The 17,320-nt window shown below is 35.4% G+C and overlaps 2 protein-coding genes across 2 annotated transcripts; both read left to right on the plus strand.

Moving 5' to 3' along the window:
- Positions 1-477: 477 nt before the first annotated feature.
- On the plus strand, positions 478-3,535 carry LOC108219900 (uncharacterized). Its single transcript, XM_017393484.2, has 4 exons — positions 478-758; positions 1,137-1,894; positions 2,280-2,714; positions 3,004-3,535. Exons 2-4 carry the CDS (start codon positions 1,141-1,143, stop codon positions 3,174-3,176), a joined length of 1,362 nt encoding a protein of 453 aa, XP_017248973.1. The 5' UTR covers positions 478-758; positions 1,137-1,140; the 3' UTR covers positions 3,177-3,535.
- Positions 3,536-4,042: 507 nt separating this feature from the next.
- Positions 4,043-8,911, plus strand: LOC108219882 (GTPase ERA-like, chloroplastic). Its single transcript, XM_017393442.2, has 9 exons — positions 4,043-4,573; positions 5,040-5,185; positions 5,301-5,441; positions 5,523-5,636; positions 6,289-6,414; positions 6,557-6,655; positions 6,751-6,852; positions 8,248-8,328; positions 8,507-8,911. The coding sequence occupies exons 1-9, from the start codon at positions 4,165-4,167 to the stop codon at positions 8,588-8,590; spliced, it is 1,302 nt and encodes a 433-aa protein (XP_017248931.1). The 5' UTR covers positions 4,043-4,164; the 3' UTR covers positions 8,591-8,911.
- Positions 8,912-17,320: the final 8,409 nt, after the last annotated feature.

Below are 17,320 nucleotides of genomic sequence, written 5' to 3' on the forward strand. Positions count from 1 at the left end.
AAGTGGTCATAATCAAAAATGTGGAAATTGAAACAACCATTGATTCTGCTGCCCAAACAGATTCCATTATCTCCAGAACTTCCCATTTCTCTGGGGTCGCTTGGTGTATAGCTGACTAGCTGTTCTTCATATTAAAATTAAAATACTCCCTCTGTTTTTTAATATATGACGTTTGACTTTTTGGCACACACTTTTAAGTGCTTTGACCGGATAGTTAAAAGTATTATTTTTGAATTTTTCTTTTTCTGAATAAAAATATACAATCAAAATTTTAATTCACAAAAAAAATCAATCAAAAATAATGATTTTTACTATCCGGTCAACCCACCTAAAGTTACGTGCCCAAGTCAAAAGTGTCATATAAAAAAAAACAGAGGGAGTATACTAAAAAAAAATATTTAAAATAACACATAATGACATAATATATTCTTGATTCTTCCAAAATGAAATAGAAATACTAGTGAGTTGTAAAAACAGAGCAAACCCACCATTTAAATCTCTTTTATTCTTCCTAAAAATATAATCTTTTTTATTTAGAGGGTAAAAAGGGGTATGAAGACGATGATGATGATGAACAAGTCTTGGGAATCATAAGAAGCAGGCTACAACGCAGCCTTCTTTTTCTGATTTCTTTTTTATCCCTCTCTCTTTTTTCTTTTTGTTTTTCATTTTCCTCTCTTCACAAATTATTAATCTTGCGGTGATCATATCTCATCTCATCATATTTTTCAACTTCAATCTTCAACTACATCTCAAAGGTATGGATACATGTATCTGTGTTGTACTTGCTGTACATCTGGAATTGAATCTTGGTTTCTTTTGATATTGTTTATTATGCATTTTTTGAATTTTAATTCTGAATTGAATTGTGTTGTTATGATTTCTCAATATCATTTTTAATGTTTTAGTATTCCATTGCCTAAAGATTTAATTTTTTTTGTTGGGGAGGGGGGTAGTTAAGCCGAATTTATGATTTTGATGCACTTTTCGTCATTCTTGAATTGTTGAAGTGTCGATTTTTAGACGGTGGTTTGGTTTTGTTGTTGAAATTTATGAGGAATTGGAGATTTGTAGATGTTATTAAGAGGAGATATGAGAAGGTAGATCCTTTATTGTTATTTTTATGAATGTTGCAGAGTCATGCCGACTTTTACAACTGTGGCTTTGGATACACTAATAGAGCCAGGAGGGTCTAAGACGACGGTGGCAGGGAAGTATGTTCCTGACCAGAAATTGGATAGTCGAGATGCCACTAGTTCAAAAATCGAGAGAATGGGTAGTTTGCCTAGTTCAAAGTCGAATAGTGCGATTGATGTTCCTAAACCTAGAATGGAGAGAAGGAATAGTGCGTCAGCCACAGATATTAATAGTAAACGCCAGTTTAACCGCATTTCTCCAGCGCTATATGCCACTCCTGAGACAACCCCTCTTCCAGTTGTTCCTGATTCTCCGTCGTCCTTCCCTCCATCCCCTTACATCATTAATCACAAGAGGCGAGGGCCGCGGCTTCTCAAGAGTTTATCTCAGGAAGATGTTGCTACTCGTGAACAAGATGTAGAGAAAGACAAGGTAGCTGTAGATGCGAAAAATGAAGAAAGGGAGGAGATTGATACAGACAAGGATGCTGAATTTACATTTAATGTTCCTCCCCCTATCGATGTTGCTCATGATAAAGGTTTTCCTAATGGAGGACTTGAAAACAGTGAATTGAGAAACAGTTTGAACACACAAAGTGGTCCTTTAAAGTCTGTTGCAGTAAATGAACGAAGAGATGGTGAACCTGATGATTTCTTTGATCCTCAAGACTCGTTGAGCGTCAAAAGCAATACTAGCAATGGAGGGGAACAACCTTTTACTCGTGCTACACCTTCAGAGTTTTATGATGCATGGGAAGGTAACTGTTTTTTTCCTTACCAAAAGATTAAACCAGTATAATATGACCATCTTTCTGCTCTCTCTCCCAATATGTTTTTTGTTCTCTCTTTGTATAATTTTATTCTGGTTTTCTATTGTGGTGTATATTACCTGAGCTTTTTGCATGACAATGGTACTGACTTGATTAGCTTCTTTAGTACATGCATATACTGTTTTGTCTTTTAAATGTATGTTTTCTGTTACTCCAATTTTTTAAATTTTTTTAGCAAATGTAATATTATTCAAAGTTGACTATCTAAGCAATCCTTCCTGTTTGGTCATGAGATGCTAATACTGCACCATTGATACTTGCATTATCAGTACAAAAGTAGACTGACTTGCATGTTTCCCATTTATTGTTCTAGAACTTTCCCCTGATAGTGTACCACAGCAGCTTCCTTTAAATGAAGTTGAGACTGAATTGCGTGAAATAAAATCAAGTTTGTTGATGGAGATAGAGAAACGAAAGCAGGCCGAAGAATCTCTGAATAATATGCAAAGCCATTGGCTGAGGATCCGGCAGCATTTGTCTACTGTTGGCTTGACTCTGCCTGCAGATCCTATTGGTGCAGTGGAGGATAGTAATTTGGATGATCCAGTGGAAGCACTGTGTCAACAAGTTAATCTTGCCCGTTATGTGTCTAGTTCCATTGGCAAAGGAATTGCAAAGGCCGAGGCTGAGGCAGAAATGGAATCGCAAATTGAGGCCAAGAACTTTGAAATTTCTCGGTTATGGGACAGACTGAATTACTATGAGGCTGTTAATAGAGAGATGTCTCAGAGGAATCAGGAAGTTGTAGGTGAGATTTCTGTACCATCATTGAGCAGCCATTATTTTTTTTGCAACATATACCAAAAGTTGTTGTGCAGCCTGTCAATATCCTTTGTTCGCATTTGCTAAAAAGTCTCTTCCTTTGACCTACTGTTTCCCTACTCTCCATACAGTTGCATAATTGCAGTTTCATTTTTTTTTTCTTTTGCTTAAATATATTGTTTTTAATATTTCAAGAACTTAAATGTGAATACGGGGGATTATGCTGTTTGTGTATATACCATTTTCTGATTTGTTTAATGTTTAAACTGAGGCAGAGAAAGCACGCAAGCTTAGGAAAAGTAGGAAGAAAAAGCTGAGGTGGGTTTGGGGATCACTTGCTGTTGCAATCACAGTTGGAACTGCTGCAGTAGCATGGTCTTATATCCCAAGTGGAAAAGGAACGTCTTCCTCTAATCAGTCCGATGCTCCTCGTTCATCCAAGTCATAATCGTCTATCCTATCCTTCATGATTGGCTTTTGAAGCATTCACCAGACTATAATTCGATAATTGTGCTACCATGTATATACCTTCCTATGGGCCTGTCTTGACAGCACAACAAGTTTTTATTGCCCAAGGTTTACGTTCCAGGCTTGCAGCTGGAGAATAATGTCAGCATTCTTGCCTTGTATTCAGCCTCTTCATGTGGCAGGCAATCTGACATCCTTCAAATTCTGGATGAAGCTATAAAATTTGATTCTATAGTGTTATTTTGAACGTACTAATTTTACTTCCACAAACATATCTCTGCAAAAAGTAAAGGTTTCGTTGGTGTATGCATAATATAAGCGTTTCAGCTTCATTTTTGACGATTGTATTCTTCCTCATTCGGCACTAACAATCAGGATTAGAATTCTGAAATGCATTGCATTTGAGTTTTGAGTTTATGCAATTGTTTTGATCAGCATCACAATATCTTCCTAGTCAAGGATGTGTCATTTCGTTTTTAACCAGTCTCGCAACTAGGATCAGCTTCGGTAGTCTCGCAAGCAGTTTCATGATTTGTGTTTGCTAGGTGAACAAATTCAATGAGCTCTTGGTGGGCACACAAGCTCGACCTCGTTTTGACTGAAATTTACAAATTTACAAAATTTTCGTATTGTATTTCAGAAATCTGAAAATTTCAGTCAAAATTGAGCCAATTTTATTAGTCGGAGTCAAAATTCACAAATATTTCGAAATGAAGAGAATGAAAAAGATATTTAATACGTGCTAAGTTCAAACCTGGTCGACTAATTTATTGGGAGTCACCAGAACCAATCTAGAATTTCAAAATTATCAAAAAAAATATAAGAGTCAGTATCAAAATCCTGAAATTAAAAGAAGAATGAGAAAGACAGTGTGTGATGAAGCGACGTCGTTAGGATAAAAGATAAGGTTGATTACGGCGCATGAAATAGGTGAGACACAGCAGGCAATACAGAGACACAGTGAAGAAATGGAGATGGCACTGCAACAATTTCATCACTTACCAACAAGAAAGGCAAGACTAGAAGATATCAATTCTTCTTCTTCTTCAGCATCATCATCTTGTGTTTCATATTCTAATTATAAGCATACACAACACTCTACTACTCGTCCACATTTCCATACGTTTGGCTTGCATATGCAATTCAAATGCGCTCCGATTCGGAGATTGCATTATAGGAATGGCGTTGTTGCTGAAATTGAGAAACTTGAAGATGATGCTTATACTACGGAGGAAGATGATGATGATGATGAATCGAATTCAGCAGCGTCTATTTTGTCTTTGAGTGATAAACCTGATAGAAACACTGCCTTACTTGACGACTATGAAATGGAGGAGCTTGATTTTGTTCCTCAACTTGACCCTAACCATCGCAGCGGTACTCTCTCTCTCTCTCTCTCTCTCTCTCTCTCTCTCTCTCTCTCTCTCTCTCTCTCTCTCTCTCTCCCTCTCCCTCTCTCCCTCCCTCCCTCCCCTTCTCTCTCCATATGTTTTACTATTTTGTATGTCATGCATTGCTTATGGTTAATTGTGAATCTGGCAATAAGTATGAATTGATTTAAATGTCGTAAAAGTAGTTTAAATGTATATCTTGCAGCACAATTTAACTTCATTCAGAAAAAGTACCTAACTTGTACTTCTGACGAAAAGACTTCCGGTTACAAGTTCTGGCTTATATATTAAAAAAGTAGTTGAGAAGTATTTTTTGCAACAAACTTTGACTTGATACTTTATAAATAAGGATCAACATACATTCTGCTTGCATATGCAATTCAATATATCCATGGTTATCATAAGGTTCTGATGTCATCGGGAGTTTTATTTTTGTTGTCTATTATTGCCAGGATATGTTGCTGTTGTTGGAAAGCCTAATGTTGGAAAGAGTACACTTTCTAATCAAATGATCGGACAGAAGCTTTCGATAGTTACTGATAAGCCACAGACAACGAGACATCGAATTCTTGGAATATGTTCCGAACCAGGTTATCAGGTTCGAATGTCCTTTTGAACTAAATCAGTTTTTTGGTTTGATATATTATTGACATCAATAAATTACTATATTTTGTATGGTTGCTCTTGTGTCTTATGCATGAAGTTTATTGCAGATGATACTTTATGACACACCTGGAGTTATTGAGAAGAAAATGCACAAGTTAGACTCGATGATGATGAAGAACGTCCGTAGTGCTACCGTAAATGCAGACTGTGTAGTGGTTGTCGTGGACGCATGTAAGCCGCCCCAAAATGTAAGCCCTTTGATTAGGAAATAACTGTGTACTGCTGTCATTCCTTGTCTAAATTTCATTTTTCTATTTTTCCATTTTCAGATTAAAGAAGTATTGGAAGAAGGTACAGGTGGCCTGGAAAGTAAAGTACCCACTTTACTAATTTTGAATAAGAAGGACCTGATAAAACCTGGTGAAATTGCTAAGAAACTGGAGGTTAGTAAATCTAGCTCGATTACTTTCTAGCACGAACTTCTTTTTTTCTTTGACAAATTCACATGATCTGATGACTGCCTTTCATAAAAAGTACTCCCTCTGTCCCATTTTAACTGATGTTTGACTTTCTAGCACGTATATTAAGATGTATAAAAACAATATCTACACTCAATAAAATAATTCAATTCTTATATCAGATAAAAGTTTAGGTTCTAAACTTTTATTTGATATAAATTTTATAAAAAATTATTATGTTTAGATTTGATTTTTTTAACATCTTAAAATACGTGTAAAAAAGTCAAAAGCAGTTAAAATGGGACGGAGGGAGTATACAACAAATAGTATTTCATGTTAAAGTAAATTAATTATGTACATTTTTTAGCACATTAGTTAATGCAAGTCATTGGTTGGAACACCAATAGGTTTTACTTGGAATATGCATTTCAATGAGTCTGTTGAATATGCTTCTAGATGAGCACACTATTCAAGAAGTGGTCAGTTTTTGTAATGACAAGCAGTCAAGCAGATGCTAAAAGGTTTACACGTTGATAATGAAAGGATTGACCCCAAATTAGGCTTACATAGGGATTGCATCTATATACTGCTCTCTCTGTTTTTTTTTTTCAATCTTAAACGAGAGCTTTCTTTTCAGTGGTATGAAAAGTTTACAGATGTAGACGAGGTCATACCAGTAAGTGCAAAATATGGTCATGGAGTAGAAGATGTTAAGGAGTGGATACTATCAAAGCTTCCTCTTGGACCATCTTATTATTCTAAGGTGTTTATCATCTTTTTATTTCTTCTTTCTTTGCTTTTTGTCGTAAACCTCTGCATCCCCCCTCTCCTCTGTGCAAAAGCAATTGAATGTTGTTTATTTTGTATCCTCATCTAGTTGAATATTTTTTTGGTTGCTATTTTAGGAAATCACTAGCGAACATCCTGAAAGATTTTTTGTTGCTGAAATAGTCAGAGAAAAGATTTTTATGCAATACCGTAATGAAATTCCTTATGCATGCCAGGTAAACAAATATCACTTAAACTACTAATCTCTGGTTACCTAAAGGCTAAAAGACACACATAGATCATTGATTATTTGGCTCCTTCACTACAACAGGTTAATGTAATAAGCTACAAGGCTAGGCCAAATGCAAAAGATTTCATTCAAGTTGAGATTGTTGTGGAGAAAAACTCACAAAAGATCATTGTCATTGGAAAGGTGAAATCTAAGCTATTCTTTTTATAATGCATTACGTCCTGTACTTACATATCTTTCGGGCTTTGCATTCTTCAACTGATTCATAGGCAAGTAAATAATTTCATCTCTTCTCTGGAACTTGAGCAGCTTCGAACTACGTGAATTCGGAAAGAGTTTGCACATGCCGTCTCTTTGAATATACGATATATTCTTATATACAAATATACGATATATTCTTTTACAATCAAAATTTGAAGATATAGCAATATTATAATTTTCTGAGGTATGAATAAATTTTGTAATATTGATTCAAATAATATCAAGTAATTTCGTATTTGCACCAACTTACAATAGACGAAACAAAGTGTTAGTAGTTATAAAAAGATTCAAAAGTTGGCTGAACACAAAATTTTAATGTATATAAAAATTGGGAAATGGCTAGATTAGAGTGTTTATAAGTAAAATAATCATATATTGTATCATGAAATTGAGTATAAGCTGTTTATTGTGGAAGCAAGCATAATAGAAAATAAAAGTAAATGGATGTAAAATGATACACTTTGTCATTTGTTTCTGCTTTTAAAATTATTCTCTTTACAGGATATTTGGAGTTTAAATCTTACCAAAATCAAAAGGCTCTGAGTGTATTCAAGTATTAAAATAATTTAAGTTTAATATTTAAATAAGATAAATGGACCACAAAGCTTTTCCTAGACTCTAGGTTATGGTGCAGCAGGAATTTGTAAAGAGTTTTAAGTTTTAAAATATGTTTGGACCTGAAAAAGTTTATCTGCTGAATTCCAGTTAAAGTACTTGTAGTTCTCAAGCAATCCTGTCATATGTATCTGCTATTCTGCTAAATTGAATGTAATTTTCCGGGATATTGAGAGTACTGCTAAGTTAAAAGATAATTCTGAGTTTATCTATAACATCCTCAAGGCACATTGTTTAATACCTCTTTGACTCCATAACCTGACAGCCAAACTAATACCTCGAGATACTGCTTATTTGCTTTATCCTCCGTGACTTCTCAACGATTTGTTATCTGACATAATGAGGGCAATGGTTCCCTATTTTGTCATGGACAGGATTGTTACGAGCCAACAACTATCAGCTGTTTGTTCTTTTGTTGTATAAATATATCATTGCCTGGTTACAAAGAAATTTGGAAAGTATCCCTATTTCACAAATAAGGAAGCTTGCATTATCGTGATTTCTGTAATCTTGTCAGAGTTAGATTTTCATGCTCCTATTTTAGTATCTGTTGTTATCATTTATTTGGCCTTCTGAATGTAATTGTGATGCAAAATTCTGGTCAGGGACAGAATTCTCTAATTGCGTAGTAGAGTGTAAGATGGAATTGCAAGATTTTATTTAGGTGCTGCTGCACATGCTTATAACTTGTGGTTGCTGCAGGAAGGAAAAGCTCTAAAACTCCTAGCCACAGCTGCACGGCTGGACATTGAAGATTTCTTGCAGAAGAAAGTTTTCTTAGAGGTAACAACTAAAATATAGTTTATTCTGCAATGATGTATATTAAACTGATTCCTTTCCTGTTGTCCCTCGCATATGCCCCTTTCCTTTGCCCTTACTAGCCAAACATAATGATGAAATATGTTTCAGCTTTATTTGGTAGTCTTGGTGGAGGATATATGCTAATCTACTGATAAAACAGGTTGAAGTAAAAATAAAAGAAAATTGGAGGCAGGATGAAGGGCTTTTAAGACATTATGGCTATGCAGGCCATATCCGAGCTTAATGAAACATCATTTAAATCAATTTTTTCTTATGATTTACTTGGAAGCAAAATGTTATTTATTGTAAATCATGATCACCAGACCGAGCCATGAGTTCCCAATCACGGAAGCATTCAGACTTTGGAAAGTGGAAGTCTTGATGTTGTAACCTGTAAGTAGCAAGATCAGACGATTTTCATAATGAGCACAATGCTTATATATCTCTCCTGGGGGCAGCAAAATGTTGTAGCTTGTAAGCTGTGTTCTAAAGATGGAGTTGTTTTTGTAATGAGCACAATGTTTATATTGTTTATGTAGCTCACGAGGCTCTGTTTTATTGTTCATATTGGTCTGTGAGTTCTCTTAATATTGTGGTATGGGCCAGCAGATTTTGGTGTAGCTTTGGGCTTAACCATGTGCCGACAAAGAACACGATTGGATAGCCCAGTGGTGGGTTTATCCGTTGACCCGGGACACCCGGGTTCGACTCTGGCTCACCCCGAGAATTATTAGAACAGATACTAAGTTGTAAGGCATATAAGCCGGCATTGTCAAAAAAAAAAAAAAAAAACTATGTGCCGACAGTGACAGAAAGTGATGAAAGGCAGGCATCATCTTGCAAATCTTGGGAGGGTACTGTGAATCTCTTTTCTTGTTAACTAACAACCGAAAATTCACCTACTTTCTTCATTTTGTGGGGAGTGTCATTATTATATGTGTGTTTTTTGAACTGAAACCCCCAATTTTCATCTAAAAGGAGTAGTGATGAATCAGCAGCACCATTGCAAAATCAACGGCGGAGATGGAGCGTCGGTGTGCTTGAAGGAGTCGCAAAAGTAATCAAACATTTGGATGAGAAGAAAAAGAGAGCACCCATTAGAGATACTAGACAGGCGCACCGTTTACCCGCAACATATTTCGGCTTTTATTGTCCATTTTTACCTTTTCAACTAAAAAAATATATAGTGAAGATAAAAAAAACTCATGTGAAAATAAAATGAAACTTGTATTACGTAGATAATGATTTGAAAATAGGAAAAAAATATTCTCTTGCCAACAACACCTAAATCATTTTTTCCCTTATTTGATTCTAAAATTATACTCCCTTCGTTCTACAATAATAGCATCTTTTTGAAGAAATTTTTTCCAATAATACTCGTTTATTTTTAATTTTTAATGCAAATATATTGTATTATTCTAAAATTACCATTCTTGAAAGTTGTGTGACAATTAATAAGAATTGAACAAGAGTATATATTCATGCATTTATCAGAGGTACAAGTGAGAAAATATTATGTAACTAATACTCCCTCCGTTTCAAAATATTAGTCCTATTTGTCATTTTCGCACATATTAAGGTATCTTAAATGTGTTTATTTTTATTTTTAGTACTCTTTAATGATCGTAAACTTTGAAAACAGCTAAGTGCATTTAATAAGATTAACTAATGTATGAGACCAACTCATCCAACTCTTGTTTTCTAAAAGGGTTAATTATAAAACTCATCACTGAAGTCGACAAATGTTATCAACTTCGTCACTGATCTTCACGGGATCTCAAGTGACTCATTAAACTCGTTTAATGATAATAAATTCATATTGAAAATGTAACACAAAGTATAGACGGAATGACAGATTGACTATAGGGTTTGACATGTGGCAAACCACATAATTTGAAGTTCATATAAAAATAAAATATGCAATCTTTTTCTTAAATTAATTTTAGGATATAATTATCTAAATAAATGCGTGGAACGAAATTATAAGATATAATTAACTAAACATCCAAGATTAACTTTTATGTTTTTTATTATATTATAATTATTTTGAATAATATTGAAATATTTTCTCTTTTAATAAATTTTGTTTATGTGAATATTATTGTTGGCAAAAAAAATATTTTTAAATTTTTACAATCCCGATCACTTCGAACTAGTAAAATATTACAGTAGTCCACTTGAGATAATATTTAGACTATGTTTAGTTGGAAAAAAGTCAATTTTTTTTAATATCACCAAGTTTTTTTTAATTTTAAGAAAAATCTAGAGATAGAACATAAAGAAATGTTCTTGACGTTTCGTCTCTTCTCTGGTATGAAGCAACAGTGTGTGCCTGTGTATGTAGCTAATATTGACGTATGTTTTTACTCTTGTTATTTACTTTCTTTCTTTCTATTATCTACTTTTTCTCTCTCTTTTTTTATTTTCTTTCATTTGTTTTTCTTCAATCGTTTTTATTAATGTGCCACTTCAACAGCCAATCTGTCATTCCGTTACTTTTTTTAACGGCAGTGATGAGTTTGATACCATTAAGCGAGTTTAATGAGGCACTTGAGACCCCGTGGAGATCAGTGATGAAGTTGATGCCATTTGTCGACTTCGGTGATAATTTTGATAATTAACCCTTTTCTAAAACCAACTTAACTTGACTATGATTTGGGAGTAACTTGTTAACTTTGGAAAGACAAGTGCAAAATTAAGTTTTGAAATTAAGTTGTATTGGAAAAAAAGTACTCCCTCCGTCCCATTTTAACTGCTTTTTAGAATTTGATTGTTGTCTCAATATAAGTGACTTTTTCTTGTTTTCATAAACTATTTGGTAGGTGAATTTCAATTTTGCCCCTCATTAATGCAGCTTATATTTTCTATGCAATGCAAATAGTTATTTAGTTTGATTTTATAAGGGGTAGCTATGTAAAAGTATTCAAATAAATATCTTAATAAATATAAAAATTGGTTTGTGTGCATTTCTATAGAAAAGCAGTTAAAATGGAACAAAAAAAGTAGGACACACCAAAGTATTTTCTTAATATGCTTAATCTTTTTAAAGAGATTTTGTGGGATGGAGGTGAGATGGAAGGAGTAAATATCAGTGTCCGTACGGAGTGAATAGTATTAATGTACTCTTTCCGTCCCTAAATACTTTTCCTACTTTCCTTTTAAGGTAATTCAAAAAACTTTTTCTGTTTCTATTTTGGGCCACTAAGTGCAATAATTTTATACACATATCCCTTTACAACTTTGTACACCTGTGAGAAAAACAAAACCATGGTACCACTATCCAACCTACCTCGTTAATCCTCTGATCCTTGCATATGTAGTATTGATTTCTTATTGGTCATTCAAAAGTATTCTTGTATCTGATTGATTGAAAGCAATAGTGGTGGATCATGAATCAAGTTTTAACTATGTAAGCAGCTCTCTAATTAATGTAAAGACATGCAAAATTTTGTTTTACAAAACTAACCACCCTAAATATTTCACACCTCGGGCGGACACAGAAGGAAGGCTCAAATTTCTTCAAAGTCATGCCCTGAGGCGGACATAGACATAACATGAAATAGATTATATGTTCGCCCCACTAGGTGAACATATAATGGGAGTTTAAAAAAACAAAAAAAATGTTAGTTGACACTGTAACTGCTCATTCACTGAGTTTATTTGATTTATTAAAAAATCAAATAAACTAAATATTGTGATTATTTTATTTATAATAAAAAAAATCAGAAACACCATAAATTAAATGCGTTGTTTCATAAATATTGAATTGTGAGTATTTTATTGATTATAAATAGTGCTCGATTTGAAGTGGTAATTGAGTAATTTTTTTAGGTTAATTGCCATCTAATTGGAATATTTTAATATAGGTTAATTCTGACGGAAACTATGTTTATATATAGTTAGATTCGTTCGGAGTATTAGAACTAAGCACATACACATATTCGGACTTCTCATCTCCTTATACTAAAAACATCTTTATGGACACACAGAAAAAATCTAGAAAGCTTGACGACGGGATGGAAGAATGGAGTTGTACAAAAACGAGAAGACTTGTTTCACTTGCTATGGAAAGGGATGCGGATAAGATGAAGTTTGCTGCGGAGATGCGGTTGTTGGAGTATCGAGAAGCGAGACAGGGCAAACACTGGGTGCCGACCAAGGATGAGACCCGCATTGAAGTTCTACATGGAGTCGGTCGGCCGCTACGTGAATATCAGTACTGAAAAGACAAGGATATAAATGATGCCTTCTTGAAAGGAAAGATCACGAACGAGGAAAGGATAGGTTTGCTGAGAGAAAGCTCGGCAGAATGCGCTGCAAAAGTGAAAGATATTGAGAAATTAAATTTTGATACTTATGCAAGGCAGTTGTAATGTTGTTTGTACTAAGTTTTTCCATTTTCATGTTTTTAAATGAAATAATAAAGATGCATTCATTCGTACTTATATTTATTGGAATAAATAAGAGATGATATCTGTTAATCAGAATCATCGGCACCGGTTGACTCTTCGTCAGATAGGTAGAAATCGGAAATGTAATTTGGATTTTGAAGTAGTCCACATTCTTCTTCGAAAGACATTTCTCTTCCACTAGCAGTTGCCGAGTCTCTGGCCAACTGATACATGTACATACGACATCGGCGCAGCAACATTCGGTTGTTCTCTTCCGTTATTTGCTCCACTGCTGCAATTACTTTCATTCGATAATCACCCCAACTACCCTAGAACATATATTCTGGATAAATACTTAGCGAATCACGGGCCGGGATCTTTGCACTTAGAGCTATCAGATCATTTCTCAACTGGTCGGATTCTTCAAGACGATATGCCCACTCGCGCCGAACACCAGCGAAATACTCTCTCGGATCGGTGTATTTTAAACTCTCGTAATCATCATTTCTTTCTGGTAGCAACCACTTTCTACCTGCTGAGTACATTGTGGGTGTAAATATATATTGAAAGTTGGAAGGCGTCTCTATGTACATAATTTCATAATGTGGAAGCAAATATAGAGTTCAAAAGCACTATAGCTATGTCAATACTGTTTGGGAATGGTAGAAGCTATACACTTTAGGGGACTGTGGCCATGTGAACTTTTCCAGCCTATGCAATGCAATAATAGCAACGTGCAGAGTTTCCGCCGCTGCATGTGATTACTTGGTTCGAGGCGTTTGAAATTATGGAGGCCATGTGGAGGTGCAGAGGTTTGGGTACTGTATCCATGTGAAGTGTTATTGGTTTTTGAAATGATAGTATGCTGCATATAGATTCGTCCACTGTAGCCATGTGAAGTGTTTTTGATTTTTGCAATGATAGTATGCTGTAGAGAGATTCGTCCACTATAGCCATGTGAAGTCTTTTTGGCTGAGAGATTCATCCACTATAGCCATGTGAAGTCTTTTTGGATGAGAGATTCGTCCACTGTAGCCATGTGAAGTGTTTTTGCCTTTTGCAATGATAGTATGCTGCAAAGATTATGTGACCTTGTTACGAAATATTGGTTATAAATTGTGGAAAGCTCGTTTACACATTTGAAAACACATCTTAATTACATGGCGGAGCAAATGAGGTTAGCGAGGGGGATACATGCTACTGTGAAATGCTTGCCATTCATCGTACGTATCGAGGGACTGGGCCAAACGCTGGACGAAATATGTCACGATGTCCATTGTGGCCGGACGGGTGCAGTTACATGTTTTGGGTTGATGATCCACTAGAACCACGTTCTACGGTTGTGCTGACTTAAATGACTCGAGAGATGAGTGACCTTATATGAGAGAATTATTTTGCAAAGGAAAAGATTAGAGAGAAGCATGAGAAATAATTTGAACGCCTTAAGGGAAAATTTAAAGGAGAGGGTTCTTCAACAAAAAAATGCCAGATTGACCAATGTGCAATTATTGTTGTATTCCTTATTAAGTTTATTAAGTTGTGTATGTCTCAAAATTTTAAATATTGTTTTAATGTTGCTACATGAAAGCTGTTGTCCTTGTGCTCATGTTTTCACCTATAAATAAGTCCCTCAACACCTTGGTTGTATTCACAACTGAAAAACATTTACACACTTATGGAGCCCGTTGCTGTAGAGAAGTGCTACTGTGACAAAGTCCTAGTTAGGAGAGTTTATCATGTAAATGGGTCGTGCTAACATTATACAACATTATGAGAGAACAAAGCACATAATACATAAACATAATCAAAGTACATAAACCGTTCTACCCGAATAAAAGTACATAAAGATAAACAAAATGCATAATCAAATGCGTAATAAAAGTACATAAACATAAACAAAGTACATAAGAGGAAAAGCCTACTTCTTCTTATGCCCGAAGAAGTGGCTTCCAGACTCCAGTATGACATCTTCGACCCTTCCCCTTCGCAGCTCTAGGTGGCTGATGTCTCTGCTCATGCTCAGATGGCTCTTCAGCCTCGGACACCTCCTCAACCTCCGACGGCTGTGTTGCTGCTCTCAGTGGACGCATAGGTTCGTACGCCCAGGGGCTACTATCCCCTGCATATGAAGCAAAAGCGGGTAAAGGTGTGGTAAAACCCTCGCCGGTGGTGGACATCATCGGAGTGAACTTGACAGCTGAACTCTCGAATCTGTATGTAGGGCTCCCAAAGGACGACACCTGGGTGAATGGAGGAGGTGTGTGGTGCTGGTCCTCTAAGAACGACATGTCAAGACGATATACATATGACTCTGCCAAGTGATCCAGTGACGGACCCTCATCATCCTGTGCCTCGTCATCCCCTAATCTAACTGTATAACCAGCCTCAGAAGTACCCACTGCTGCATATGTAGGGAGCTTAACCCACTGGGGCCATGCACCCCCACTACTATATATATGTTAATAAACATCGGTTTTTGGCCGTTGTCTATTGACCATCGCAACCGATGTTGCTGTCGGTGATGTTTATGTGACAATCATTAGACATCAATTTTTGGCCGTTGTCTATGTTCATTACCACATCGGTTATAACTAATAGACTGATGTTTGATTATCTGATATAAGTATAAAACCGTTGTCTATGCTCATTATGACATTGTTTTGAAGTATTAACTGATGTTTATTGGCCTATTTTCACTAAATTATTTATCCTTTTTGTAAGAAAAACTGATGTAATGTCTGTAAATAAAATTCCAAAAAAACAGAAGTAATGACCATAAATATGCTAAATTGCACACAATAAAGAAATAATACCACAACTCAATTTCATTAAACCAAATAGCATTCATACAATTTCAACCATTATCAATCGAAAATATATATCCACCCATACAATTTCCAAAGGAACACTAGAATGAGTCTTTTTTGACTCTATAACAGTCTATGTTAGGGATCCGGACCTTAGTTCTAACTAACACAAGAAAATTGTTAAGTTTGCCCCAGTGAAGAATGACCTCAAAGGACTAGCTGATGCCGAACTTCCACTCCAAGGCAGTCACTTCCCTCCATTGCCATAATTGTCCCTTAAGGTGACATTTCGGTTGAAAACAAGCTTATTAGAGGTCGAGTCCTTATCGACTACAAAATAGCCTGCAATTACATGTTACACATAGAAAATTAATGAATGACTGGTAGCTTTTCCTTGTTAATTACTTCACAAGATTGAGTTATAACACCATATACCATATTTTAAAATCCCAACACTTATACAATGGTATCATATCATGAAGATTTTAATTTGTTTTTTAAACCTTATTTTGCTTATTCTAATACAGAATATTAATTCAAGTATTCGTAACTCACCGAGCCTTTCAAACTGAAAGTTGTCACCAACTACAGTAGTATGAATTGTCGGTACAGCATATGCACAAGGCATCATGTTTTTGATTCTCTTGAGTATCTACAGGATCTTCCGGGAATCAACCATAATGGTCATATTGTCATAATTTAGGGGTGTAAATGAGCCGAGCCGAGCCGAGCCGAACTCTAGAATGCTCGTGTATTGTTTGTTAAAAAATTAGCGAATGCGAACTCGAGCTCGAGCTTGGATCGAGCCAAAAATATTGCTTGAGGATCGACTCATTAAGGAATAACTCTGTTCACGAACGTCTCACGAACCGCTCACGAACATGTCTCACGATCTGTCTCACGAGCTTTTGCTCACGAACCGCTCATTAACTTACGCTCACGAACATGTTTCACGAATTTTTGCTTACCAACCGCTCATTAATTTTGTTCACGAGCTTGTTTAATAAACTTTGCTAACGAGCTAGCTTATGCTCATAAATTTATTTACGGGCTTGTTTGTTATTTAATTTAATTAAAAATAATAAATTAAAATTCTAACAATATTTTAATTTATGCTCTAAGGAATCATAAATTCATAGTAAATCATTCATTAATAAAACTCCCACATCCACGAGCCAGGTTCACGAGCCAAGTTCACGGGCCGAGTTGACGAACCATGTTCACGAGCTAGTTCACGAACTACGCTCACGAGCCAAGTTCACGAACTCATAATTCGAACTTGTTCGCGAACAATCGAGTCGAACTCTACCGTGCTCAAGTTCAGCTCATTTATAAAACGAACCTTAAAATTGTGCTCAAGATCGACTCGTTTATGAATCGAACTGAGCTCGAACCGAGTTTTTTTCGAACCGAACACCGAGCGGTTATCGAGCGTATCAACTTATTTACACCCTAGTCATATCACCTGCAGAGGCTTTATCTCTTACTTCTTGTACCTTTTTTGTTATTTAAAACATCCACTATGTTCTCTGCTTTCTTCTGCCCATTAATTCCCATTAATTACATTAGATACAAATGTACAGATTTAAACACACACGCACATGTATATGTAATGACTAAACAGAGCAGTAAATATTGTAATTTCTCTTTAGCAGAGCCCAAATATACAAACAGAGGTACATAGAGTTTCTTAGAGATAATTCAACATACATACAAACAAAATATAGTTCTAACCCAAGTAAACCAGATGTGTATATAAACAAATTAGATGTATAT

Source organism: Daucus carota, chromosome 5 (genome assembly GCF_001625215.2).
Source record: "Daucus carota subsp. sativus chromosome 5, DH1 v3.0, whole genome shotgun sequence".
Lineage (NCBI taxonomy): Eukaryota > Viridiplantae > Streptophyta > Magnoliopsida > Apiales > Apiaceae > Daucus > Daucus carota.